This window comes from Myotis myotis, unplaced genomic scaffold (assembly GCF_014108235.1).
Source record: "Myotis myotis isolate mMyoMyo1 unplaced genomic scaffold, mMyoMyo1.p scaffold_m19_p_3, whole genome shotgun sequence".
NCBI lineage: Eukaryota > Metazoa > Chordata > Mammalia > Chiroptera > Vespertilionidae > Myotis > Myotis myotis.
The window spans coordinates 84081511-84108386 of NW_023416335.1; the positions used below are offsets into that span (position 1 = coordinate 84081511).

The 26876-nt window shown below is 36.5% G+C and overlaps 1 protein-coding gene and 1 non-coding gene across 6 annotated transcripts in view; both read left to right on the forward strand.

Annotated features, from left to right (window-relative positions):
- GPALPP1 (GPALPP motifs containing 1) overlaps nt 1–26876 on the forward strand; it is a 35493-nt gene that overhangs the window by 1561 nt on the left and 7056 nt on the right. For 4 of the 5 annotated variants that reach the window (XM_036297617.1, XM_036297615.1, XM_036297614.1 and 1 more), the window contains exons 2-8: nt 3273–3405; nt 4143–4241; nt 8498–8606; nt 13074–13205; nt 14069–14233; nt 18161–18259; nt 25939–26157. In XM_036297617.1, the coding sequence (XP_036153510.1) occupies nt 3273–3405; nt 4143–4241; nt 8498–8606; nt 13074–13205; nt 14069–14233; nt 18161–18259; nt 25939–26157 (956 nt within the window). Of the gene's footprint in view, nt 1–3272; nt 3406–4142; nt 4242–8497; nt 8607–13073; nt 13206–14068; nt 14234–18160; nt 18260–25938; nt 26158–26272; nt 26313–26876 lie in introns of those variants that run through there. The other variant, XM_036297616.1, reaches the window with a different exon arrangement.
- On the forward strand, nt 5156–5285 carry LOC118652368. Its single transcript, XR_004966605.1, has one exon. It is a non-coding gene; the product is annotated as a small nucleolar RNA SNORA17 (small nucleolar RNA).

Consider the following 26876-nt stretch of genomic DNA (forward strand, 5'->3'; position numbering starts at 1 on the left):
TCTTTACTCATGGTTTTTTTCTCCTACTTAAATACATCATGTATTTAACACATTGTTTTCGAATAACTGGTTGGCTTATCTGTCTCCGCCATTGCACTAGAGTCTTCTGGCCTTAACATAGTAGCACTTTGTATTTGTCAAGTAAATGCTTTTCAGACTCCTCCATGCATATCTATCTCCTTTAACGTTTGCTCTAATTCGTAGGCAGGTTCTGACACTAAAGTTGGAAAAGAATAAAGCCAAAAGATTAACTCTCCCATTTCTCAATCTAATTTTTGTTCTTGGACTACCCGGAGGCCATGTTTCCACCTAGAGTAGCGACATTCAACCTTTTTCATCTCATAATTGTTGGGTCACTGGATATGCATATATTCATTCATCTTTAGTAAATTCTACCAGTTTCCAAAGTAGTACCAATTTACACTCCCACCAGCATATATGAGAATCCTCATTCCATATTCTCACTAATACTTGTATCTGGTTTTTAAATCTGATGATTTGTAGCAATATCTCATAGAGCTTTAATTTGTATTTTTCTGGTGACAGTAAAGTTGATCACCTTTTCATGGGTTTGGTTTTTTGTTTTTTGTTTTGTCATTTGGATATGTGTCAAGTGTTTTGCTCATTTTTTTTTTTTGAGTTGTCCCTTTTCTTACTGGTTTGTAGAGTTCTTTATATAGTCTGGACAAAAGTCATTTTTCAGCATGAATCTTTTTTCAGAGATGTGTGCTGCAAATATTTTCTCTAATTCTATGAGTTGGCTTTTGATCTCTCATTAGTATATTATGATGAACATAAGTTCTTAATTTTCATATATTCTGGTTTTCAATTTAATTTAAATTTTATTGAATTTATTGGGGTGATACTGGTTAACTAAATATCACAGATTTCAGGTGCACAGTTCTACCACCCATCATCTGTACACTACATTGTGTGTTCAACACCCCAAGTCAAGTCTCTTCCCATCACCATTTATCCTCCCTATACCCTTCTACACCTCCCCGCAGGAATCACTACACTGTTGTCTGTGCCCATGATTTTTCTCTCTCTTTTTTTTTTCTTTTTTGGTCAATCCCTTCACCCAGCTCTGCAACCCCAACCAACCCCCCACAGATGTCAGCCTGCTCTCTATGACTCTGTCACTATTTTCCTTGTTGGTTCATTTTGTTTATTAGATTCTACATTTAGTGAAATCAAATGGTACCTGTCTTTCTCAGTCTTATTTCATTTAGCACAATATTCTCCAGGTCTATCCATGCTGTTGCAAAGGGTAAAATTTCCTTTTTGTCGGCCAAGTAGTATTCCACTGCGTAAATATACCACGGTTTTTTTATGCACTCATCTTCTGATGGACACTTGCACTGCTTCCAAATCTTGGCTACTGTACATAATGCTGCAATGAACATAGGGGTGCATACATAGTATTATTTCAAATTAGTGTTTTGGGTTTCTTTGGATAAATTTCCGGAAGTGGAATCACTGGGCCATATGGCAATTCCATTTTTAATTTTTTGAGGTAACTCCATACTGCTTTCCACAGTGACTGCACCAGTCTGCATTCCTATCAACAGTGCACAACAGTTCCCTTTTCTTCCCATCATTGCTAACATTTGTTGTTGTTGATGTTTGACGATAGCCATTTTGACAAGTGTGAAGTGATATCCCATTGTGGTTTTAATTTGCATTTCTCTGATGATTAGTGACATTGAGCATCTTTTCATATGCCTTTTGGCCAGCTGTATGTTCTCTTTGGAGAAGTGTCTATTCTGGTCCTTTGCCCATTTCTTTTTTTTTTTTTTTTTTTTATATATTGTATTGATTTTTTTACAGAGAGGAAGGGAGAGGGATAGTTAGAAACACCCATGAGAGAGAAACATCCATCAGCTGCCTCCTGCACACCCCCTACTGGGGATATGCCTGCAACCAAGTTACATGCCCTTGACCGGAATCGAACCTGGGACTCTTCAGTCCACAGGCCGACGCTCTAGCCACTGAACCAAACTGGTCAGGGCCTTTGCCCATTTCTTAATTAGATTGTTTAGGGGATTTTTGGTGTTAAGTAAGTTCCTTACAAATTTTGGGTATTAAGTCCTAATCAGATATATCAATGAATATATTCTCTCCTTTAGTGGGTTGTCATTTCATGTTGTTGATGGTTTCCTTTGCTGTGCAAAACTTTTTAGTTTGATGTAGTCCCATTTGTTTATTTTTCCTTTTGTTTTTTGCCCGAGGAGATATATCAGAAGAAATATTGCTATAAGGAATGTCCAAGATTTTACTGCCTATCCTTTCTTCTAGGATTTTTATGGTTTTAAGTCTGTAGGCCATTTCAAATGTATTCTTGGGTATGGTGTCAAAAAATGGTCTAGTTTCATTTTTTTGCACGTATCTGTCCAGTATTTCCAACACCATTTATGAATAGACTATCTTTACCCCATTGTATGTTTTTGCCTCTTTTGCAAATATTAATTGATTATAAAGGCGTGGGTTTATTTCTGGGCTCTATTTTGTTCCATTTATCTATATGTCTGTTTTTATACCACTACCATGCTGTTTTGATTACTATGGCTTTGTAGTATAGTTGATATCAGGGAGTGTGATTCCTCCATCTTCGTTCTTTCTCAAGATTGCTGAGGCTATTTGGGGTCTTTTGTGTTTCCATATAAGGTTTTGGAGTATTTTTTCTAGTTCTGTGGAATACACCATTGATATCTTGATAGGAATTCATTGAATTTATAGATTGCTTTGAGAAGTAAGGATACCTATCCATGAACACGGTGTATGCTTCCACTTATCTGTATCTTCTCCCATTTCTTTCTTCAGTATCTTATAATTTTTTGAGTACAGGTCTTCTACATCCTTGGTTAATTTATTCACAGGTATTTTATTCTTTTTGAAGCAATTGAAAATGGGATTGTTTTCTGATAGTTTATTATTGGTGTACAAAAATACAATTGATTTTTTAAATATTTATTTTGTATTCTACTTTACTAAATTCAGTTCTAATAAGTTTTTGGTGGAATCTTTAGGGTTCTGTATATACAGTATCATGTCACCTGCAAATAATGACAGGTTTACTTCTTCCTCTCTAATTTGGATGCCTTTTATTTCTTCTTGTACAAAAAAAAAAAACCCAGGAGCAAATAAGATTAAAGTCCATAATAAAAGATAGCCAGCCAATGCTATGAATTCAGAAAAGAAAGTATAGAATGTCAGCCGGGGCTTCATTGGAACAGTTGTGGCTAGTTATGACATACACGAGAAATCTTTAGTTGCAGGACCAGCTCTACCCCCTAATTATAAGAGCAGTAGTTCAGAGTCATCAGACAGCGATGAGGACAGTAATTCTTTGTACGGAGAAGGAAACCAAGAATCTGAAGAAGATGACACTGGTCCACCTGCAAGGTCAGTCACTTTCTTAATCCAAGCTTCAAACCTAGTATACACTGGCTGGAACAGATAGCTAGTAAGGGGGATAGCACTCTGCATTTATACAACACAGGAAGAGATCATTTCCTGTGGCATTTCCTCGTGAGCTATACCTTTTACAAATAAATTTACTTTAGTAGTACTAAAATAGTAGCACCATTTTTTTATTTTTCTATATAGATGTGGAGGTTTTTTTTATTTTACTATATAGATGTGGAGATATCTAGAATTTCAATAAAATTCTTATAGAATTTGTCTTTAAGGTGTTATTAAAGTGACTAAGTATTCTAAATAAACCATAGGATTTATTCTTTTAAAATTACTTATGCAATGTATGAGACAGAAATAGCAGCATAAAACTTTTCCTTAAATGAGATTAAAAGCTAAAGTCATAAACTTATTGCTCAGAAACATCTAGCAAACAGACTACTATTAGAAACTTCGTGAGTGGAATCTTTAACACCACAGAAAATATAGGAAATTGATATATTACTGCTGTAAAAAAGTAACCAATTTCTTAACCCTCTTAGGCCAAAAGTAAATTCCAGGAAAAGATTAGTAGACGACTTACTGTGGTATTTGTGTGTGTGGGTTTTTTTAATTTGGCAAGATTAATTTTTTCAGTATTTATACAACTATTTGAAGTTAAAAACTAAAATTCTTGTGAAAAAAATGTTTGACATATGCATAAAGTTACACTACTATGCTTCCAGAAAACAGAGGAGAAATCAAGATGATGATGATGATGATGAAGGATTTTTTGGACCAGCCCTTCCTCCTGGATTTAAAAAGCAGGATGATTCTCCTCCAAGGTGATAATGCATAATATTTCAGGCCAGTCTTTTCTAAATATTTTAACTGGTGCATGGTAGTTCATTAAAGAGTTTTCTGTGATTGTTTTTTACTTACATGTTTTTATAATATTTGAAATTCATATAATACAAATAATTATTTAAACAAACTTTGAAGTAATCTTTTAAATAATTATAATAAAATTTTCTATAATTATTTACATGTTTATGACACTTTCATAGTTTATAGAACCTCCTCATCTCTTATTTGATACACAAGTGTTTTGTGGTAGGCTGAGTGGAACATTATCCTTCTTTCCCCCTTTTGTAAATAGATAAGGTTGCACACACAGTAAGTGGTAGACCTGGGGCCTAGAATTTTGGTATTTCACTTCTAACCCAGACTTTTTCATTTCACGTCTATATATACATACACATACGTGTGTGTATCTTATATGGTGCCTGGCACAGAGTAAGCGCATAGTAAATATTGATTCCTGTCTTGGAATTGCAAAATTTTGAAATACTAAATATGAAATCGCACACCAAATTGTTTATAATTCATAATACTATAAACCAATATAAGAGCAAGTTAAAAAAAAAAGCCTGTTGTACATATTATATTCAGAGTTTATCATCACATTTGTCAGCTCCTTGTTTTCAGAAATACAGGGATAGACAATCTACTGTCTGTTTTTGTATGGCCCCCAAGCTAAGAATGATCTTTAAAGAGCCATTAAAAAACAAACACAAATATACAGCCGAGACCCAAATGTGGCCCTCAAAGCCTAAAATATCTTATCTGTCCTGTTATAGAAAAATTGCTGAGAATACAATATTTCTTTTAGGAAAATAAATTATTAGATGTATAGCAGTATCTTTTTTGAGAATTATATTTTGGCAGTCATAAAATACATGTGTAAAATAAATAGGTGACTGCCCCTAGAGGCGTTGCAGGTGTGGCTGCCGTGTCACGCCTGCGTCATTAGGTGGCAGAGAGCAGAGAGGCTCGCCTACGCCCAGCGTCCTGGCCGTGGGCACCTGGATGGTTCACGGCCTGACACTGAGAAAAAAAAAAATGAAAAAAATATAAATAGGTGGTAGCATATAATGTAGGCAGAAACCTTTTATACAACCATAACATGTCATGATTATATTCTTTTACTATATTTTAAGATTTCATATGCCAGTAATTTTCTCTTTACAGATTCCCTGAGGCCATAGAATTAAGCCTTAATTGCTAATAATTGTACTCAGAAAAAAATCCATGGAGTACTTCCTTATATCTTTTGATAACTAATTTGATCTTTCTAACAGTGCCAAACTTCCCTGTTTTTTATATACAAAATTGTTTTGGCTCAAAGAGATTTTATGCACCAAGACAAGAGGTTATGAAATGGCTAGGATCAGAACCCAGACCTGATTGTCAGTACTGTTTTTCCTCTGCCAGGGAGCTTGTCTGGGAGGCTCTCATTGAGCACAGTGCAACCTGGAAAATTCAGCTTAGGATTTCACCATCTTGCTTCGTAATAATGGCTCAGTGACATCTCTGGAAAAAGACATTGGTATGAAAGAAAGGATAAAGAAATTTGAAAGTATGAACAAGAGTAGAAAATGTCTTTTATTTTTCCTCTATACAAAGTATTCTCTTTTTAAGACCCAGAAGCTGGGCAGTTCTCCCTTCTGGACTGATGGTTGTTCCCTCAGTATATGGCAATAGGACAGTTTAAAAGAAAATGAACTTTTCATTAAGTGGTCCAGGGTTCAAACTTCAGCTCTGCCACTTAGGGTGTGTTGCCTTTGAGCATTATTTTGCTCACCTAGAAAATGGAGTGACATATCTGGCAAAGTTACTTTATGGAAACAAAGTTACACTGGTGGAATGTGGTCAGCACAGCACCTTTTCCTTTTTCTCAAATGCACTCTTTCTGTACACTTCACATCATTTTTAAATTAGTGAGGACAAGGCTTAGATTTTTGATACGTGTAACCTAAGTTACTAACATCTGTTGTGTGCATGTGCTATACATGTCCTTCAAACTCAGTTTATACTTCAGAAGTTTGGACTATAATTATAATGCCCCTAATGTATTTTTCAGTGGACAGTGAATATTAAAACTGAAAACCATGGCACAAAATAGAAAAACATCCTCATAAGCTTTAGTCCATAATAATAACTCTTTTTAATTACCATTTTTATTTAAAACTAGAGGCCCGGTGCACCAGTGGGGTCCCTGGTTCCTGGCCTGTGGGGATCAGGCCAAAACCGGCTCTCCCACATCCCCCGAGGGGTCCCGGATTGTGAGAGGGCAGTTCTCAGTGACGCACCCCAGAATCGGAATCAGGCTCCCTCCTCTCTGGTTCCAGGTGCGTCACCCGAGAACCCACAACCGCCGCTGCCAAGTGACCTCAGCTTGGCAGCTCCTGCGTTGAACGGCTGCCCCTTGGTGGTCAGTGCGCATCATAGCTACCGGCCGATCAGCCAGTTGGCTGGTTGGCCAGTCGCTTAGGCCCATGGTCGGCAAACCGCGGCTCGTGAGCCACATGCAGCTCTTTGGCCCCTTCAGTGTGGCTCTTCCACAAAATACCACATGCGGGTGCGCATGTACAGTGCGATTGAAACTCCGTGGCCCATGCGCAGAAGTCGGTATTTTGTGGAAGAGCCACATTCAAGGGGCCAAAGAGCCACATATGGCTTGCGAGCCGTGGTTTGCCGAGCCGCAGTTTGCCGACCACTGGCTTAGGCTATTATCCTATCTAATAATAGACGAACATAGTAATTGACTGTACCTTTGCTACGCCTCCCATTGGCTAATCAGCGTGATATGCAAATTAACTGCCAACAAAGATGGCAGCTAATTTGTATGTACCAGCTGGGAGCAAAGACTGAGGACACCGTAGAAGGAAGCCAAGCTACAGAGCCGAGGTAGTGGAGACAGGTGGGAGAGAAGCGGAAGAGTCGGGCGGGAGAGCAGCGGCAGAGACGGGCAGGGTAGGAACAGCAGAGACAGGCGGGGTAGGGGCGGCAGAGATGGGAACAAAGCCCTATTCTTGCAGGAATCTTCCTGCAACGGGCGTCTAGTATACCTATATAGATAGTTCTTTTAGGAAGTGGGTATACGCCACTGCCATAAAGATTGAGAATTACAGATTTAGTATCTAACCATTGACTAAGAAATAGAAATAAAAATGCAAAAATTAGATTTTTTTATATTAAGTGGGAAAATTCTAAATTCTAAATAAAAATATCCTATATAATAAAAGAGAAACATGTAAATTTATCATCCCTCTGCTACGCTCACCAGCCAATCAGGAGTGAGTATGCAAATTAACCCAACACAGATGGCGGGTAATTTGCATACACAGGCGCCAGGTGGAGAGCAGAGCGTGACAGGCGGTGGAGAGTGGAGCGGCTTAGGGAAATTGCCTCCCCAAGCCACCAGACGGATAGCAGAGAGTGAGAGCTTGGCAGAGTGGGAGGCCATGGAACAGAGACAGAGCAGGAAGGGAAAACCAAGATCGCGGGGAGCACCAGGAATGCTGGGAATCGTAGTTCTGGTGGCAGACGGATCTCCTAGACCAGTGATGGCGAACCTATGACACACGTGTCAGAGGTGACACGCGAACTCATTTTTTTGGTTGATTTTTCTTTGTTAAATGGCATTTAATATATAAAATAAATATAAGTCTTTGTTTTACTATGGTTGCAAATATCAAAAAATTTCTATATGTGACACAGCACCAGAGTTAAGTTAGGGTTTTTCAAAATGCTGACATGCCGAGCTCAAAAGGTTCGCCATCCCTGTCCTAGACACTAGAGCAAAGTGAGCCTGGAGCAAGTTACTGTTGTTGGGGGGGTGGGGGGGATGGAGGGAAAGCAAAGGTGAGAGACATAAGTAAAATCAGAGTGTCTAGGAAAAATTAAAGGCTAGATATCCTAAAACTTCCAGTAAATCTCCACCAATGAAGCAAAGAAAAAAAAATGCCTCTATTATTCTGTGAGCAACAAACCAAAGTGAGTTGGGGTCTCAGACAATTCACTCATATGATTGCAAAGACAGACAGAAACTCCCAGATTTGAGAGGTGCAGGTCAGGCTGAGGGACCCCCACCCCACCCCACCCAGTGCACGAATGTCATGAGCCAGGCCTCTAGTGTTAAATAAAATTCTCATCAACATTTTTCATTTTCTGGCTTTTTATCATTTTTGTGAATTTTATTCTGACAACTGCTTTTTAAAGTCAGGGGAAAATGATAAAGGTACATTTTATTTTTCAGGCCTATAATAGGTCCTGCATTACCACCTGGTTTTATTAAATCTGCACAGAAAAGTGACAAAGGCAGAGATGATCCAGGACACCAAGAACCATTATATTTCAACTCTAAGGTTTGGAAAATTTTTGTTTAAAGGATAAGCTGTAACAAACTCAAGACTTTACATAATTTTTAAATAAGAGTAATGACTACAGTTATTTGACTCAAATGTGATGTAAGACAGTCATATTAAGATTAATTGAGGATTATAGCATAGGTAGATAAATCAATTATAAGACCTGAGATTCTATTAGAAAAATAATATGTAATGTTGGAAGGGTATTACATTTTCATGATAATCCTTGAAAGGAAGCTTCAGAGTGCTAGAAAATAGAACATGATGAAAAATGTAAGGAATCAATGTGATCTGACCCAGAACAGAGAAAGCTGAGGAATTTTTAAATAATGATCTTTACCTTGGAATTAACTCTCTCCTACCTAGCTCTGGTACCTGTATATAGCAAAGGCACTGGCGGATAAGTAATTTTATGAAAAGATAGATCAAGTGATTTTGGAGTCGAGAGTGAAGACTGTTCTCTTGTTGGAAGCCAGATCTTCAACACAAGCTGAGATTTGTACAGTGCTTTATAATTTTTAATGCATGTTACTCATATGGATATATCTTCTCTATGTTGTTATGAAATAGATGTTATGAAATAGATATGATCACATCTTACAGATGCTAGAAACCAGAAAAATTGGCTAATATACACAAGATTGCACATTTTTTCTTATTAAAGCCCCAGTTCTTAAGCCTTTAAATCACCTGTTCATTCTGCTATTCCGTGTGGCTTCCTGTATGTTTATCTTTACTGAGTATTCAGCAGTTACACTGAGGTTGTTATTAAAGGAAATACTATGCAGTGGTTAAGATCATGAACTTCAGAATCATTTATTCATTCTTTCAACAACGTTATAGAGCTCCTACAGTGTGTCAAGCATATAGTCACAGAAATTAATCTGTCAACAAATTATTTTGTTCCTACCTACAAAGTCATTCAGAATCCAGCCACTTCTGTTACCACCCTGGTCCAAATCAACATCATATTTCACCTCTTTTATTGGTTTTCATGCTTTAGCCCTTATTCCTCAATTACCTCTTCTCAATGCAGCAACTAGAGTTGCCTGCATGAAACAAAGTCAGATCATGTCACACACTCAGGACCATAAATTGTTCTTCCTCTGCATAAACCCAAAGTCCTTACAGGGCCCTTTACAATCTGGCCTCCATTAGCTCCTTGACTTTCTCTCTATTTTGGTCTGACCACACTGGGCTCCTTGCCATACCTTCTCAAATAAACAGGTAGGCATCTACCCCTGAGCCTTTATACCTGCTAAGTCTCTCCAAAATGGTCTTCCCTAGATATCTTTGTTTTCCCTCAGTTTTTTGCTGGACTGTCACCTAAGAGAGGTTATTTCTGACCTCCTAATTTAAAATTGCTAACTCCTTTTCCCTTTACTTCTATCCCCTTCCCTCCTTTAATTTTCTCCATAGTATTTATCACTACCTAAGATACCATTTACTTTACTGCTTCTTTTTGTTTATTATTAACTTCTCCTTGTGAGAATATGAGTCCATTGAGGACAGAGATTTTTGTCTTATCTCTAGTAGACATTCGAAGTATTTGCTGAATGAATAAGTCAGACACAGTCCCTGCTCTCATTGCTTAGTGTAATGGGGAATATATACAGTAAACAAATACTGCCTAATATGAGTGATTCAAAAGGTGAGACAAAATATAGTGGCACCATGACAGGGAAATCTAATCTGAAGAAATGAGGAAGTCTTTTTCTCTGAGAAAATGTCTAAACTGAAGACGGATGAGTAGGAACTAGCTTAGCAAGAAGGACAGGAAAGATTGGTCCAGCGAGTACAGATAGCTTATTTGAAAGCAAAAAAAGTACGGAGAGGGAGAAAGGGTTTTAAAAAATTTATTATAGGGGAGAGACCGAGAGGGGGCCTGGAGGGGGTCAATGGGGAGAAAAAGGGGACATACATAATACTTTCAACAATAAAGAATTATTTAAAAACAATTAGTATGGTTAGAGTGGAGAGAATGAGGAAAGAGTTAAGGGAGAGAGGTAGGCAAGAGCTTTGAATCCTGGCTGAGCTTAGTTTTCTTATTGGTAGCATACAGGTCATTATCTTATAGAGTTGTTGTAAGGATAAATTAGAACAGTGGGTATTTAATTTATAATAATTATTATTATTACTATTAATATTAGTATTAGTATTATTACCACCTCCACTACTCATGAAGAATTTACACTGAGTATGGGAATCCTTTCTAACAAGGTGCTTAAATATAGGAATAAATTATCAGAGGTAGGATTCTAGCCAAATGGAAGGCTGAGCTCTCACAGGTTCAGGCTAAGCTTTCCCAGCCACATCACAAAGGAGTGCTGGGGGAAAATAAGATTGCAACAAAATTAATACACTGCTGAGCTTAAAGAAAGGGAAATCCACAGATGCTAGTAACATTGAGAGAATTCATACAGAGCAGTGAAACACAGTTACACAGCAGAGGGCCACAGTAGTTTTAGAGATGACACCATAGCATACCTGTTCAAGATAATCTTGGTTCTGAATTCTTTGCTTTGGAATTTCCCTCCTTTTTCTGTTTTCATATTTCCTCAAAGAGAGGCTTCTCTTAGTCTCTCATTCATAACATATACCCCCAATTAAGGCATACATAATAATAATAATAATAATGGTTAACATTTGTTGAGCCCTTGCCACAAACCAGACACTGCAAAGTACAATATAAATTCATATGTGCATAATTTACTTATATTTGCATAACAGCATGAATTAAAGTTAATCCGAAAAACAATCCTAGGGGATAGTATGTCAGCTAGAATGCTTTTAGCTGCAAATAACAGAAAATTCAACTCACAATGGAATTGTCTTAATTTATATAGTTGGCAAATGGGTTTTGATAATTTCCAGGTTGGTATATAATCTATGTTCTCAAAATAAGGAAAAAGTGTTTCATACATAATAAGAGGTCTAGGGGTAGGGTCATTCCAGGGTTTGTTAATTCTTTTTTTTTTTTTTTTTTTATATTTTATTGAGTTTTTACAGAGAGGAAAGGAGAGAGATAGAGAGTTAGAAACATCGATGAGAGAGAAACATCGACCAGCTGCCTCCTGCACATCTCCCCACTGGGGATGTGCCCGCAACCAAGGTACATGCCCTTGACCGGAATCGAACCTGGGACCCTTCAGTCTGCAAGCCGACGCTCTATCCACTGAGCCAGACCAGTCTCGGGGAGGGTTTGTTAATTCAACAGCTTAATGAGATCATTGATTTTTTTTCCACCTTCTCTATCATCTACAGTTAACCCCCCTTAGGCCAGTGATGGCGAACCTATGACACGTGTGTCAGAGGTGACATGCGAACTCATTTTTTTGGTTGATTTTTCTTTGTTAAATGGCATTTAAATATATAAAATAAATATCAAAAATATAAATCTTTGTTTTACTATGGTTGCAAATATCAAAAAATTTCTGTATGTGACCCGGCACCAGAGTTAAGTTAGGGTTTTTCAAAATGCTGACACGCCGAGCTCAAAAGGTTCTCCATCACTGCCTTAGGCTGACCCCTTATATATCAAGACTGCCAGAGTACTAAGATTCACATGCAGATGGCAATGTCCAGACATAGAAGGGGAATGGCCATTGTCCTGTATCCCTTTTTTACTTTTTATTTTATTTTGTTGTTAATCCTCATCCAAGGATATTTTTCCCACTGATATTTAGAGAGAATGTAAGGGAGGGAGGGGGAGACAAGTAGAGAGGGAGAGAAAGAGAGAGAAATATCAATGTAAGAGAGACACATCGATTGGTTGCCTCTTGCACTGGGGATCGAGCCTGCAGCCGAGGTATGTGTCCTTGATCAGGAATTGAACCCGAGGCCCTTCAGTACTGGGGAGGGAAGCCTTCCAAGGTTTCCCATAGACCGCTTCTCACATTTCTTTGGTCAAGTGGTCAAGAGAAATAAAACCAATGTGTTTGACTTAGAATTATCAACATTTTCCCTCAGGAATTAGAGAAGATCCCAGTTTCCTGAGAGGAGCATGGTTTCAAAGAGGATGAACAAAACTAGTGTTCTCTTAGCAACAGAGTAGTTATTAGTTGAAGCTGTTTTAATCCCCATCTGAATGACAAAACAAGCCTAGAAATGTCAAATTACAGGCCTGAGGTCATAGGCAAATTGAGGCCTTGAAACTTGGTTTGCCTAACTCTACAGCACAAAATATAAACCAGTAGGGTACATATTTTCCATTGTATTTCTGAATAAATAACTCACCTATTTTTGTTTTTTAAAAATTAACCCATCCAAAATAACAGAATGACTTAAAACCTAGATTGGGTTTGGGTTTATGATTCTGGCTTCACATTTTCAGTTTAGTGTGTTGGACAATGTATTGTTTGCTTTTTTGTTTTATTGTCTCTAAGTAATTATATCAATTAAATTTTAAGTAATTTGGGATTATATTCTATAACCTCTTGGTTTAAAGATGTCTTATTTCAAAAGGAAACAGATAGCAGTGAAGATGAGGACATTGTTGGACCAATGCCTGCAAAAGGACCACTTAACTATAGTGTAACAGCAGAGTTTGATAAAAGAGCCCAGAGAATGAAAGAAAAACTGATTAAAGGAGATGATGTAAGTTTTAAATATACTCTACTCTGAAAAACAGGCTAACTAAATTAAAAATCTAAATTTTAAACATAGACATTAAAAAATACATATACAGGGTAGGGCAAAAGTAGATTTACAGTGGTGAATATGCAAAATATGGTTCATTCTTTTTTTTGTTAATCCTCACTCGAGAATATGTTTATTGATATTTAGGGAGAGAGAAAAACATCGATGTGAGAGAAACATCAATCAGTTGCCTCCCCAGCTGGGGATTGAACCCACCCCCTTTCATTGCACAGGACAGTGCTCCAACCAGTTGAGCCACCCAGCCAGGGCTAGTTTATTCTGTTGTTGTTGTTGTTGTTAATCCTCACCTGAGGATATTTTTTCCATTGATTTTTTGAAAGTGGAAGGGAAGGAGGGTGAGAGAGGTAGAGAGAGAGAGAGAGAGAGACAAAGAGAGAAACATCAATGTGAGAGAAACATATCAATTGGATGCCTCCTGTAAGCACCCCAACCAGGGCCTGAATTAAACCTGCAACCCAGGTACATACGCTTGACCAGGAATCGAACTTGCAACCTTCAGTTAATGGGCCAATGCTCTAACCACCTGTCAGGGGTTGTAATATTATGTATTCTATTATTTTCCATACAAAAAACTGTCCCTCTACTTTTGCCCCACCCTGTATATGTACAGGTCTGTATGTATACAAATAAAGAAAATTTAGGAGCTGGGTAGTCCAAAACTATAAAAGGAAAAGACTGGAAAATTTGCCTACTGAAACATTTGAGTATGGCAAAAGATAAAGTCAAAAGAACAATAAATTAGATTTTAAAAATTGGTAAAATAATGATAAAAACATCAGTTCTTTTTGTTTCTCTTAAAGGATTCAGCTAAACCAATTACAAGGGAGTCCTGGATGACTGAGCTTCCTCCGGAATTGAAAGACTTTGGTCTTGGGCCCAGAACTTTTAAGAGAAGAACAGACACCAAATCTGGAGATCGATCAGTGTGGACAGATACTCCAGCTGACAGGGAAAGGAAAGCCAAGGTGAAAGTGGTTTTTCATATATTTCTGTCCGTGTTGGCTCTATTTTGAAAAGGCATAAGGCAGAATTATTTAACGGTACTATTTCAAAAGTTATGATTCCGAAGGGAAAATACAGATTTCGCCTTTGAAGGAAAGTTGGAAGGAAGGAAAGTGACATCATTTGCTTACCATTTCCCAATAAATTGTATCATTTAAATCTCTAGAAAACTCTGAGACATGAGTTTATTGACTTAATTTTATAGGAGAAACTAACCTCTATGAGGTCAGTGTTTCTTGAATTACAATGCTGGTAAGTGATGAATATAATTCCATTCTAGACTTTTCTAACTCCAAGTTCTTAGAGTTAGAAACTCTAAAACTGGTCCTTATACAGCATCAAACTATTTCCATTACAAGGTATCTTTTAAAATATCTTGGGGGGGGAGAACAGAGTCACAGATTAACCTAGATAAATGATGCATAAAACTCTTGTTACTATCAAGATAGGCAAGAACCACACACTTGCATTAATAGTGCTAAATACAACAAAATAAGCAGAAAAGCCAAGCTCATGGATCTAGAGAGCAGATTGGTAGTTGCTTGAGGTAGGGGGCGGACAAATAGGTGAAGGGGTCAAAGCTACCAATTTCCAGTTATAAAACGAGTAAGTTCTGGAGATGTAAGGTATAGCATGGTGACAATAGTTAATAATACTGTGCTGCATATTTGAAAGTAGCTGGGAGACTGGATCTTGAAAGTTCTTATCACAAGGGGAAAAAAATTTGTAACTGTATAGTGACGGATGTTAACTACATTTATTGTGGCGATCATTTTGTAATATATGCAAATATCGAATCATTACATTATACACCTGAAACTAATATAATGTTATGTCAATTATACCTCAATAAAAAAGAAGCACTTTTATCAATACATTAAATAATTTACAAAATATATACCCAAAAAAGTATGCATAAAATACATTATTATCTTACATTTTTCTTCTCTTGAATCTTTTCTGCTTATTATGAAATACTCAATTGTAAATTAGGAGTTGAACCAATGTCCTCCTTAAATTTACTTCATCCAAAGGTTTTAATGCCCTTAAGCTACCCCATTCAAATCTTAAATATTCTACTAATTAGCACCTTATGATTATAGCTTTATCAGTTCTGACTTATTAGTTCATTCCCCTCACTCTGTTTATCTTGTTCATTAGTACCTAGACTTATGAGGATTCGTATTTTCATTCTGTAACTATAAATTGTGTTACAGTGTAATTATAAATTGGTTGTGAAATAGTGTTATTCTTAAAATGTGGATAATATGTTGAAGTCTCAACATTTTAGCACCCTACCCTGAACATGTGGCAGCATCATAAGTTCTCTATTGCCCTGAAGATTAAAGAGAATCTGAGAGTTGTAATAGTAAGGTGAGGTGCACCAACACACATGGGGGCAGAAGAGGCAGCAAAAAATGTGGTGTAGACGTGAGCGACACCTGAATGACTGGTGCTGGAAGGCCCACCTACCAGTAATCTTTCTTACCTGGTCTCTTATAAAAATAATGTTGGTGTTTTTCTAATTTAGCCTTTATGATTATCTCCAAAAATATAATTAACTCCCTTGCTTACACGGACTTTTTACTTGTGCCTACATTTATTTATGCACTTTTCTGTCCTTCTGTTCCTCATTGTAGATTAGTAGGTGTCTAGCCTATAGCCAGATATGCAGGGAGTCTTCAGAGGAAAATATCACAGGAAAATGGAGTCAATAGAAACTAGACCAGGGGTGGACAACCCCTGGCACGCGTGCCAAACATGGCACACCAGTAACTTTTGCTGGCACGCAAAACCCTCTCTTATAATCTTCCATTTACAATTTTTTCTTAATATCAACTTTTTTATTTTTTATTTTTCAGATAAATTCAGTGTAGGTGCATCTTAGATAAATAAATAATTTTACATAACAAGTTATCTTAAAGATCTTAGACATGGATTGACGAGGGAGGGGAAGAGCAATTTCTATGCCTCTGCCTTAACTCTCCCTGCCTTCCTAGATCCCACCAGTGTTTTGGATTCATACACATACGCTTGTGAATCTTTGTTCTCAGTGATGAATTTTGTTAAGTCTCGTAATAGGAATAGCCTGACAGATGAAAGTAGTAGCTCGTGCATATCTCTGAAGGTCACGAAATATAAACCTGATGTAAAATCTCTGTCATCAGTGATGCAGCAGCAAAAGTCCCACTGATAATATCAAACGGAGTCATAAAGTTTTCTGTCGGACTATCAGTGTACATGTATACATTAAAAAATCAATGTATTTTTCATCATCATATACTGTGTTTTTGTCACTCGAATGAATTTTATTATTTCTTCAAGGTTCCTAACATACGTACACCTTAAGAGATATCAAGTAGGCGTAACATGTTCTCAAAAAATTAGGGTTGGCACGCAGAAGAATTTTGAGTCGGAGATTTTGCTGGTTTTGGCACGCACTCACAAAAAGGTTGCCCACCCCTGGACTAGGCAATACAATCTGAACATAAGTGATTATATGCCCAGTGACTTGAGTTGTTTAGATCTGGTCATTCTTTTCAGGGCTGAAGATGTGTTGTTCTATGTTTACATTGGACTATTAAAGGTATATAATACCCTTCAAACTTTATGTGGTACTATATTATAGCAGATAGTACCACAGAATTATATGTATTTGTGGAACAAACTATATATTATCACAAAGCTATTTGTTTCCTGATATTTTTGATCCTGTGTAAAGTTCATGACCAATTTTTTATTTTTGTAACAGATCTTAGTCCTTTCCCTTTTTTTAACTTCCTTTTTAATAGGGTCTCTTCACTTCATCTTACTTTTTTATATTTGGTTCCGCAGCATGCCATCTCCCCTATCACATTCACTTTGCTGACATTACCTAAAAAAAGTAAAATTGCTCCTTAGGAAGAAGTGGAAGGGTGATGCATAAGTTAATTAAATAAGATCTGTTATATTCTCACCTCCCAGTCTTGACTATATCTATTAACTCTTAAATGGTCAGGTTTTTATATCCATCTACCATAACATCATTTTTTTCTGAATATTTACAATTAGAAGTATATGTTTTCTGGGAAATGTTTTATGGAAAAGTAAGAATTGAACTATTTCTGTGTTTTTAACCTACTTTATTAAATAAAATGTTGTTTTAGTCCATTAATAAGATAAAAATTGTATAAGAGCCTCATTGGTTTTCATAAGCAAATAGCAACAGTATAAAAGTATGCTTTGAAAAATGGTTGCTAATTGTTTATTTTTTCTAACTAAAATTTGTTGGAAATGTATCTAAGTACAAACTTTATTTTTGTGTGTGTGCTATGATAAATGGTTGTCTTAATTTTGAACTCCAATTAATCATTGTTGGTGTGTTTTGTATATTGGCCTTGTGTCCTACAGCTTTGCTGTACTTGCTTACTAGTTCCAGTTTTTCTGTTTATTCCTTGGGGTTTTCTACCTAGACGGTTTGTCATCTGTGAATATGGTTTTATTTTTCTTTTCCAGTCTGTACACCTTTTATTTTATTTTTAAATTTGTTTCCTCAAGAGTGATTTTCCAAGTTTTGAAAATATAATACAAGATTTCTTTTTAAGCCTTATTTCATCTTTTACATTTCATCATTGTTTGTCAGACTCATGTCTGAGTTCAGGAAATAGGTGATTCTTCCAGTTAGTTGATAGAGTTGTGGTGTTTTTTGTTTTTTCTAAGTTTTCAAGAAAATCTTAGACTACAAATAGAAATCTTACCGAGTATATTCACATTTCTAATGGAAAGAGGTTCAACAAGCCTGGTTTAGTGTAGTCTCTGATTATTCAGTCTGAGTGAAAATAGTAGTATTTCTTTTTTACTTTCTGTTAATTATATGGTTCAGTAATGTGTTATCTGTGTTCATTCCTCAGGAGACAAAAGAAGCAAGGAAGTCATTCAATAAGAAAGATGAAGAACATATATTGTCAGGAAGGGAAAAGAGATTGGCTGAGCAGGTGTCCTCATACAATGTAAGTCAGAATAAAATATATAACCTTTAACTTTTTTCTATCTTTTAATGCTCCTCGTTTTTTCTTTTGCTTGTTTGTCTTCCTTTTACATGTCTGAACTCTGTTGTATATATATTTATGTAAAATCCTTTTTGGAATATTCTTAGTTAACTTTTTCACTTAAGTCATATATAAGAAATTCAATTCCTAGAGTTCAGTAGCACATGATCAGGAAGTAAAAGCCCTACTAACTCCTAGAGAACCTCAATTCATATATTTTTTAATTATAAGCAGATTTGCAGTATTTTATGCAAAGATTTAAATATGGGAGAAAGATGTTTTTAAAATATGGTTCAATCTAAATTTATAAACTGAATGGTCAGTATTCATTTGGCATATCATCATTTTGTTACATTCTCTTACTCAAGAGAAGAAAGAAAAATGGTGTTCCAGCTCAAAGAATAAATGTCAGTCACTTAGCCCATTGGCCCCTGGAAGGTATTCAGGTGTTCAGGGAAATTACCTTCTGTTTCTAAGATATTAGTTAACAAAAAGTCCCATAAACATTAAAAATATAATGAGAATGATTTATTGGACATCTGTAGACAGTGAAGCTTAAGCACACAGGAAACATTTTTGGAAACTGACCAAAAACTCAACTGCCATGGAGCATATATGAAAACCGATGAACTCAAAAGTCATTGTCTCAAGAAAATTGAAAGTCACAATCATTCAAGCCGTCTTCTCTGACCACACAGAATTTAAGTTAAAATTCAAATAACTTAAAAGTCTTTTACAACAAGAAATTAGAAAAATTCAAAATTTAAACTTTGCATCAAAGAAGACATGATTAATGGAATTTAGAAAATATCTATACCTGAATGATACAAAAGTACAAATATGTGGGATGCAATATAAAGTGGTACTTTTGGCCAAAATTTATAGCCATATTGAGATATGTTATAAAAGAAGAATAACTGAAAATCCACAAGCCATGCCTTTTTCCAAATGGGCATTTTTATAAAACTAAGCATACACCTACCTTATGATCCTGCAACTCCATCCTAGGCATCTAAGACAGATGAAAACATGTCCACATGAAGACTTGAACATGCTTTATTCATAGTAGCTTCAAGAAAAGACTTATACAGAATACTCATAGACATGTTATTCATAATAGCTAAATTTGTGAGTATCCCAGGTGCCCATCAAAGAGAAAGAAAAACCAAACTGTATACAATGAAAAACAAAAAAAGGAACAAATTACAAATGACAATGTGGTTAAATCTCAAAGTCCTCGTGCTTAGTGAAAAATGACTTCCTACACAAGTCCATCCTCCATGATTCCATTAATGTGAAGCTCTAGAACAAGCAAAATGAATCTATGGTGGAAAAAAAAAAAATCACAATAGTGGTTGTTGGAGTGGAAATGTGTGACTGAGTAAAAAGGAGCATACGGAGCTTCCTGGGGTGATGGGATTGTTCCACATCTTGATAGGAGTTTAAATTCTAAAACTAAGTAAATGTAATTTAAGATTTGTGCATTTCATTGTGTATAAACTTACCTTAAAAGAAAAGCTTGTAAACAAATATTGAACTCTAGCTAATGAAATGGTTGGTGAAGTACTTAGGGTACATGTAGTGATGTGTGCAATTGACTTTAAAATGCATCAGAAAATTAGGGTTTTAATCTCATACTGAAATTTTGGTTACTTGTGAGATGTGCTGTTCAAAATAGTAATAGTCTTAAGACTAAACCACCTTATAATTCTTAGTTTTGATAAATCAAGCACTATTTAAAATATTACCATTAAACAGACAAAAAACAAACTAGGATCTTAGCATGAATTTTTAAAAGCTACTGTAACACTGTCCCATTTAACATAAATTGCCCTGGCTTTTATAAAGCTTTATAAAACATGCATTTTTGTTAAACGATTAAATCAGGTAAATCAGCAAATTAGTCTCTACATGAACTGGCTTTCAATGTGATTTTTAGTGAATTGACTCTTCTAGGTGTTTTTCATTGTTTTTTTATGATTCTAGCAGTAGTTTGGTCAATGTGTGTCACAGTGTACAGATGATGCTAATCTAGACAGTACATCCGAAACGATATGACAAATTTGAGACCTTGAATTGTTTGAATTGGCTATAATAGTCCAGTGGTTTGATCTATTCCCTGTCTTCATTGATACTTAATTTACTAAAGCAGATGCTCCTTGACTTTCTCTGGGGTTACATCACAATAAACCCATCATAGGTTGAAAATACCATTAAGTCAAAAATGCATTTAATATACCTAACCTATTAAACATCACAACTTAGCCTACCATACCTTAAACATGCTCAGAACACTTACATTCACATATAATTGGCAAAATAATCTAACACAAAGCTTGTTTTATAATAAAGTGTTCAATATCTCGCATAATTAATTATGCATATCACTTTCGCACCATAAAGTCGAAAAAGCATAAATTGAAACATCGTATGTTGGGAAATGTCTGCATAGTGGATCAGTTAATTAAAACCTGCCATCTTTATTTCCCCATTTTTGTTGGCTTTTTGTTACCTTTTGTACAGTTTTGCTCATCCTGTTTCTCAGTAGGGGCTCTAGGTCAGTGGTTCTCAACCTTCTGGCCCTTTAAATACAGTTCCTCATGTTGTGACCCAACCATAAAATTATTTTCGTTGCTACTTCATAACTGTAATGTTGCTACTGTTATGAATCGTAATGTAAATATCTGATATGCAGGATGGTCTTTGGCGACCCCTGTGAAAGGGTCGTTCGACTGCCAAAGGGGTCGCGACCCACAGGTTGAGAACCACTGTTCTAGGTAAAGTAGGGCCTCTACAACTTCATTTTTCTCTCATCTCCTCCAAACTTTGTTCTCTGTTTTCTCCAGCTGTTTAAAAAATATCTCAGGCCTTTCCCTTCCAACTCTTGATAGCCTATCTCGACACCTCCATCATTGTTGTATAATTAATGAATGATTATTTTCTCATTAATGGGGAAAGAGGAAAATGTGGAGAAATAGTGCTTAAAGTTCAAATTTTTATAGTATAATTTCTTTGCATTTACATACAATTATATTTATACGGCATTATAGTTCCCCATCCTAGAATTAACCCTACTCCACTTCTCTTTTGTGTTGTCATTCTCTGCCAGAAAGAATGATCTACACAGTGGGTTGTACATCTGATGGTTACCCTGAATAAGAACCTGGGTGGTTTTTAAAAGCACAGGTTTCTGTGACCTACAGTTGACAATTATCATTCACTAAATTACTATGGTGGGGCTCAGGAACCTATTTCTTTTTTAAAAAATATATATTTATTGATTTTTTTAGAGAGAGAAATATAAATGTGAGAGAAGAACAAAAATCAGCTCCCTCCTGCATGCCCCTCCACACCCACTGGGGATGGAGTTTGCAACCTGGACATGTGCCCTGGCTGCAAATCGAACCAGTAACCTTTCAGTGCACGGGAGGACTCTCAACCAACTGAGCTACACTGGCCAGGGCAGGAATCTATTTCTGTTCAATTAATCAGGTCTTCAAGTGTTTCTGCTTGGTATCCCCTAAAAGAAACATTTTACTTGACATCTAAAATTTTTCATTAACTAAGTTTCAATAGTTACCATGAATTTATAGCATATTATATTGCTCTATTAAATGTTAAAAGTGGAATCTACATACCATTGCAATTCAATATTTATCATTATCTATTAAAATATATATACAAACAAGAAATTCCTAACAGTTGGAAATTTTATTTCATCCTTTTTTCTCCTTGAATTCATCATTTTATTTTTCTCCTGCCACAGAATTTTATCCTAATTTAGCTTTATAATTATATCTGATAAGTCCTATTTTACTGCAACAAATATATATATACATAAATTGAAAGTTGTTTTTTTTAATTTTCTGTCTCTGTCTTTAAATGTTTGCACTTTTTTACTTCTGGAGTAAGTTATAATTTCAGTTAATCAAAACAATGTAAACATATTGCAAATTTTGATGAATAATTATTAAATGTAAAAAAGTAAAATGTAAATTTAATCTCTTAATGAAAGACTTTTTCCCCAGTTAGTTTCTGGTCTTTAGATGAAAGTTACCTACTACTAGATAAACACAGGTTTCAGCATCAAATGTGTTTTTCATTTGTTTTTTTTATTTTGTTTTGTTTTGTTTATTAAGGAGAGAGATGGAGGAAGAGAGAGAGAAACAGAGAAAAACATTGAAGTCAGAGAACCATCAAAGTGAGAGAGAAACATCGATTGGTTGCCTCCTGCATGCCCCAACCAGGAATCAATCCTGCAGCCTGGATATGTACCCTGACCAGGAATCTAACCCACTATCTTTTAATGCATGGGACAAAGCTCAAGTAATTAAGCCACGTCAGCCAGAGCTATTCATTTGTGGTTTTTGGGTTGTTTTTTTTTGGGGGGGGGGGGCTTTATTTATTATTTTTTAAAATATATTTTTATTGACTTCAGAGAGGAAGGAAGAGGGAGAGAGAGATAGAGATATCAATGATGAGAGAGAATCATTGATCGGCTGCCTCCTGCACACCCCACACTGGGGAACAAGCCCACAACCTGGGCACATGCCCTGACCTAGAATGGAACTGTGACCTCCTGATTCATACATCAATGCTCAACCATTGTGCCACGCCAGCCAGGCCAACTTCAATTTTTTTTCACATTGATTCCATTAGTTTATTTTCTCATTTTCTCTTTCCAAATCTGTATAATGGGAATAATAACATTTAATTTACAGAGATATTGTGAGGATTACAATATAGTAAATTCTCAGTAAATCTAGCACTTAATATTTATTGGGAGATTCTTATGTGCCCAACACTGTACTAAATCCTTTGTATTCTTTAGATCATTTAACTCCTCTCTCATCCAAATATTTTAAAATCATTATTATTACTAGAGGCCCGGTGCATGACACTAGTGCACTGGGGGGTGAGGGGGCGGTCCCCTCAGCCCAGCATGTGCCATGTCACAGTTCGGGATCCCTCTCTCAGTCCAGGACCCCTCGCTCCTTAATGCCCACCTGCAGTGGAGGCGGGAGAGCTCCCACCACCGCAGCTGTGCTTCCCAGCTGTGAGCCTGGCTTCTGGCTGAGTGACAGGGGTGCACTGACCACCAGGGGACAGCTCCTGCATTGAGCGTCTGCCCCCTGGTGGTCAGTGCACATCATAGCGACTGGTCCTTCTGCCATTCGGTGTATTTGCATATTAGCCTTTTATTATACAGTAGGTCCTCGGGTTTGTCAGAGATCCATTCCTCAGTGCGACGTAAGGTGATTTTCGCCATAAGTCAGAACCCATTTACATAAGCACCTACATCACTCACATGGAACACATACACAGCAGTAATGAAGTGAAACAGTAAAAAAAATTAAAAGATAACAATTCCTGACCTTTACTTGTGGGAAATAAATAATAAAAAACATAAAGCACATATGTACATACATCGAAATGATGGGACTTTTTTTTTAATATAAATAAATGGAAGATGGCGACATAACCATGATACGATGTAGGTCGAGTCCGATGTAATCCAAGGACTGCCTTATAGGATTACTGCCATTTTACAGCTGAGACACTGAGGGCTTAAATTACTTGCCTAAGGTCACCAGTGTTGAAAACAGCAGGACCATCATTGCAACCCACGTTTTCTGAATTTGGACCTTAAGTTGTTAGCTGTTTCTCCGTGCTTTTTTTTTTTTTTTTTTAGCATCATTTGAATTTTTTACCTATTTTATTAAAAATGAAAAACTCCGTGGTTGACGCATTGACCTATGAACCAGGAAGTCACAGTTCGATTCCAGGTCAGGGCACATGCCCAGGTTGGGGGCTCGATCCCCAGTGTGGGGTATGTAGGAGACAGCCAATCAATGATTCTCTCTCATCATTGATGTTTCTATCTCTCTTTTTCCCTTTCTCTCTGAAATGGAAAGGAGGGAGGGAGGACTGGAAAGTACTTGAATTACAAATCAATTTGTTTCTAAAGACTTGACCAAGATTTATTTATGAAATAAAAAGGATTGGGAGAATGGAAATAGTGCTAACTTAAATATTTATTAATACAGCATTTTTTATATATTCTGCTAAAGACTTATAGCTTCAAATTGGGCTCATTTATTTATAGGAAATAACTACCACATAACCTAATTGACAAAGTCAGTTCTGGTTGTCAAATCAGCCAAGTCAGACTTACTTTCTGCCAGAAAGTCTGACTTCATTTTTCCACTCAAATAGATGTGTTTATGATCATTCCTGTAACACTTCTGAATTCTAAAGTAGGTAGGTAGATACCATGAGTTTGTCTTCTGCATGAAATAAGATGCTGCCACCTTTAAAATTTCTTACCAGTGCCTTGTTATTTTGCTTTCACTGGGCTGTCTTCATGTGAATCTTTGCTCTCAAGTACATTCTTTGATAGTGCAGGGCCTGGAAGAGATGGTGTGTTAAGCAAAAAGTGCCCTATCTTTCATGGCCCTACTCTTCAGTATATCTAAACTCAGAACATTCCAATAAGAGCCAAAACACCCATTTCAAAAGGATATTACACTCCTGAGAGAAATATGTTTAAGACAAAAAGGACACAAAGCCCTTCCTTGATTAGAGGAAGTTTCACTCATACTAGTATTTCAGATTTTTTTGTTTGATGCCCTAAAGACTTGCTCTCTTACACAGTATTCTGTAATAAGATTCTGAAAGGCCTCACCTTTGTTAAGTGGGAAGAGGCTATAACAAAAGGGGAGACATTCTCACAAGACGCATTATTGGGCAAATTAATTTTAAGTAAGCCTGCAAGAAGAAGTTGAGAGTCATGGGTAGATAACCGTAAAATTATCCATGCCTTCGTACCCATGGAATCCACTCTGTGTAGCCCCCAGAGACACATGTACCCCACTTTGAAAGCTTCTAGTCTGTATTACTTGTATCTATTCCTGCATCCCACTCTCTGCTTCTTCCATCCAGGCCATTCTGTCTTTTACTTTAATCACTACTGTAAGATTTGTAATAAATCTCTAACTTATGAAACCAATTGCCTTTGCTCAGACCTCATCTCACTATATATGTCTTAAAATGTGAACACCTGCCCCACCTAAGAAGGAAGAACATGAGGGAGGTAAGAGAAAGAACAAAACTGAAAGGAACAAACATTCTCTTGTGTAGGGAATGGGCCTTGGATTGCGGCACCTCCGCACTGTTATTTTTCTGGTTCGTCGTTGTTTTTGCTTCAGCCTGCCAGTGCCCTTCCCTTCCTACGCACTCCTGTAGGCTTCACGGACCAGCACATCCATAAAGCTTTAACCAGGCTGCCAAGTGAGGATGTAATTGCTCTTTCTTTCTCGCCCTTGTACTTATTTGGACTCCAATTTTGATACATCACACAATGCTTTTCTATTATATAAACATTTGTTTCCTTTCTGTCTTGCTCTTTATGTGTGTATGGCATGTAGTTAGTAGATGTCTTCATTTTGGTTTAATTGAATTAGCCTCTGATACATATTTTCTTCATAGATGCTGTCTTGGCTTTGGAAAAACCTGTTGGGGTTGTAAATAGCCCTCTTAATGTTCACCATTACTACTTAAATGTTTTGTTTCACTATCATATTCTGTCAGTAATCTATACAAACTAAGATTTTTATTTCTACTCTTCTGACTTTCTCCAGGAATCGAAAAGATCAGAATCTCTTATGGACATTCATCAAAAAAAATTAAAGAATAAGGCTGCTGAAGATAAAAATAAGCCTCAAGAAAGAATACCGTTTGACCGTGATAAGGATCTCAAGGTGCATCGGTTTGATGAAGCTCAGAAAAAAGCCCTAATAAGAAAATCTAGAGAACTAAACACCAGATTTTCACATGGCAAAGGCAGTATGTTTTTATAAGTAAGTATATTTCAGTGAGGTATATTTTTATATCAGTAAATTTGAGCTTCTTAAAAATTTAAAGAAAAAAATGTTTTTAATCCTCACCCAAGGATATTTTTCTATTGATTTTTAGAGCGAGTGGAAGGGAGGGGGAGAGACAGAAAGAGAGGATTATTGATGTGAGAGAGACACATCAATCAGTTGCCTCCCATATGCACTCCAACCAGGGCTGGGGACCGAGCCTACAACCAGGTTACATGCCCTTGACTGGAATCGAACCTGGGACCCTTCAGTCTGCAGGCCCTCGATCTGTCCACTGAGTCAAACTGGCCAGGGCTAAAAATAAATTTTGTTTATAAATAATTATGTGTAAAAATCTATTTCCTTTTATAGTAAAATAGATTGTAAATCTGCAAATCTTTTTTTATAAGTAAACGTGGTTTTTAAAACAATTGAGCCTTTGTGGGCTTATAAATGTTGTTCATGGAAAAGTAGCCTTGTTCTCATAATAACTAACAGGGCATTGCTACTTAAATTCTGTAATAAAAGTTTAGTTTATGAAAAATGGAAAGGAGGGTGTAAAGCAGTGGTTCTCAACCTTCCTACTGCCGTGACCCTTTAATACAGTTCCTCATGATGTGGTGACCCCCAACCATAAAATTATTTTTGTTGCTACTTCATAACTGTAATTTTGCTACTTTTATGAATCGTAATGTAAATATCTGATATGCAGGATG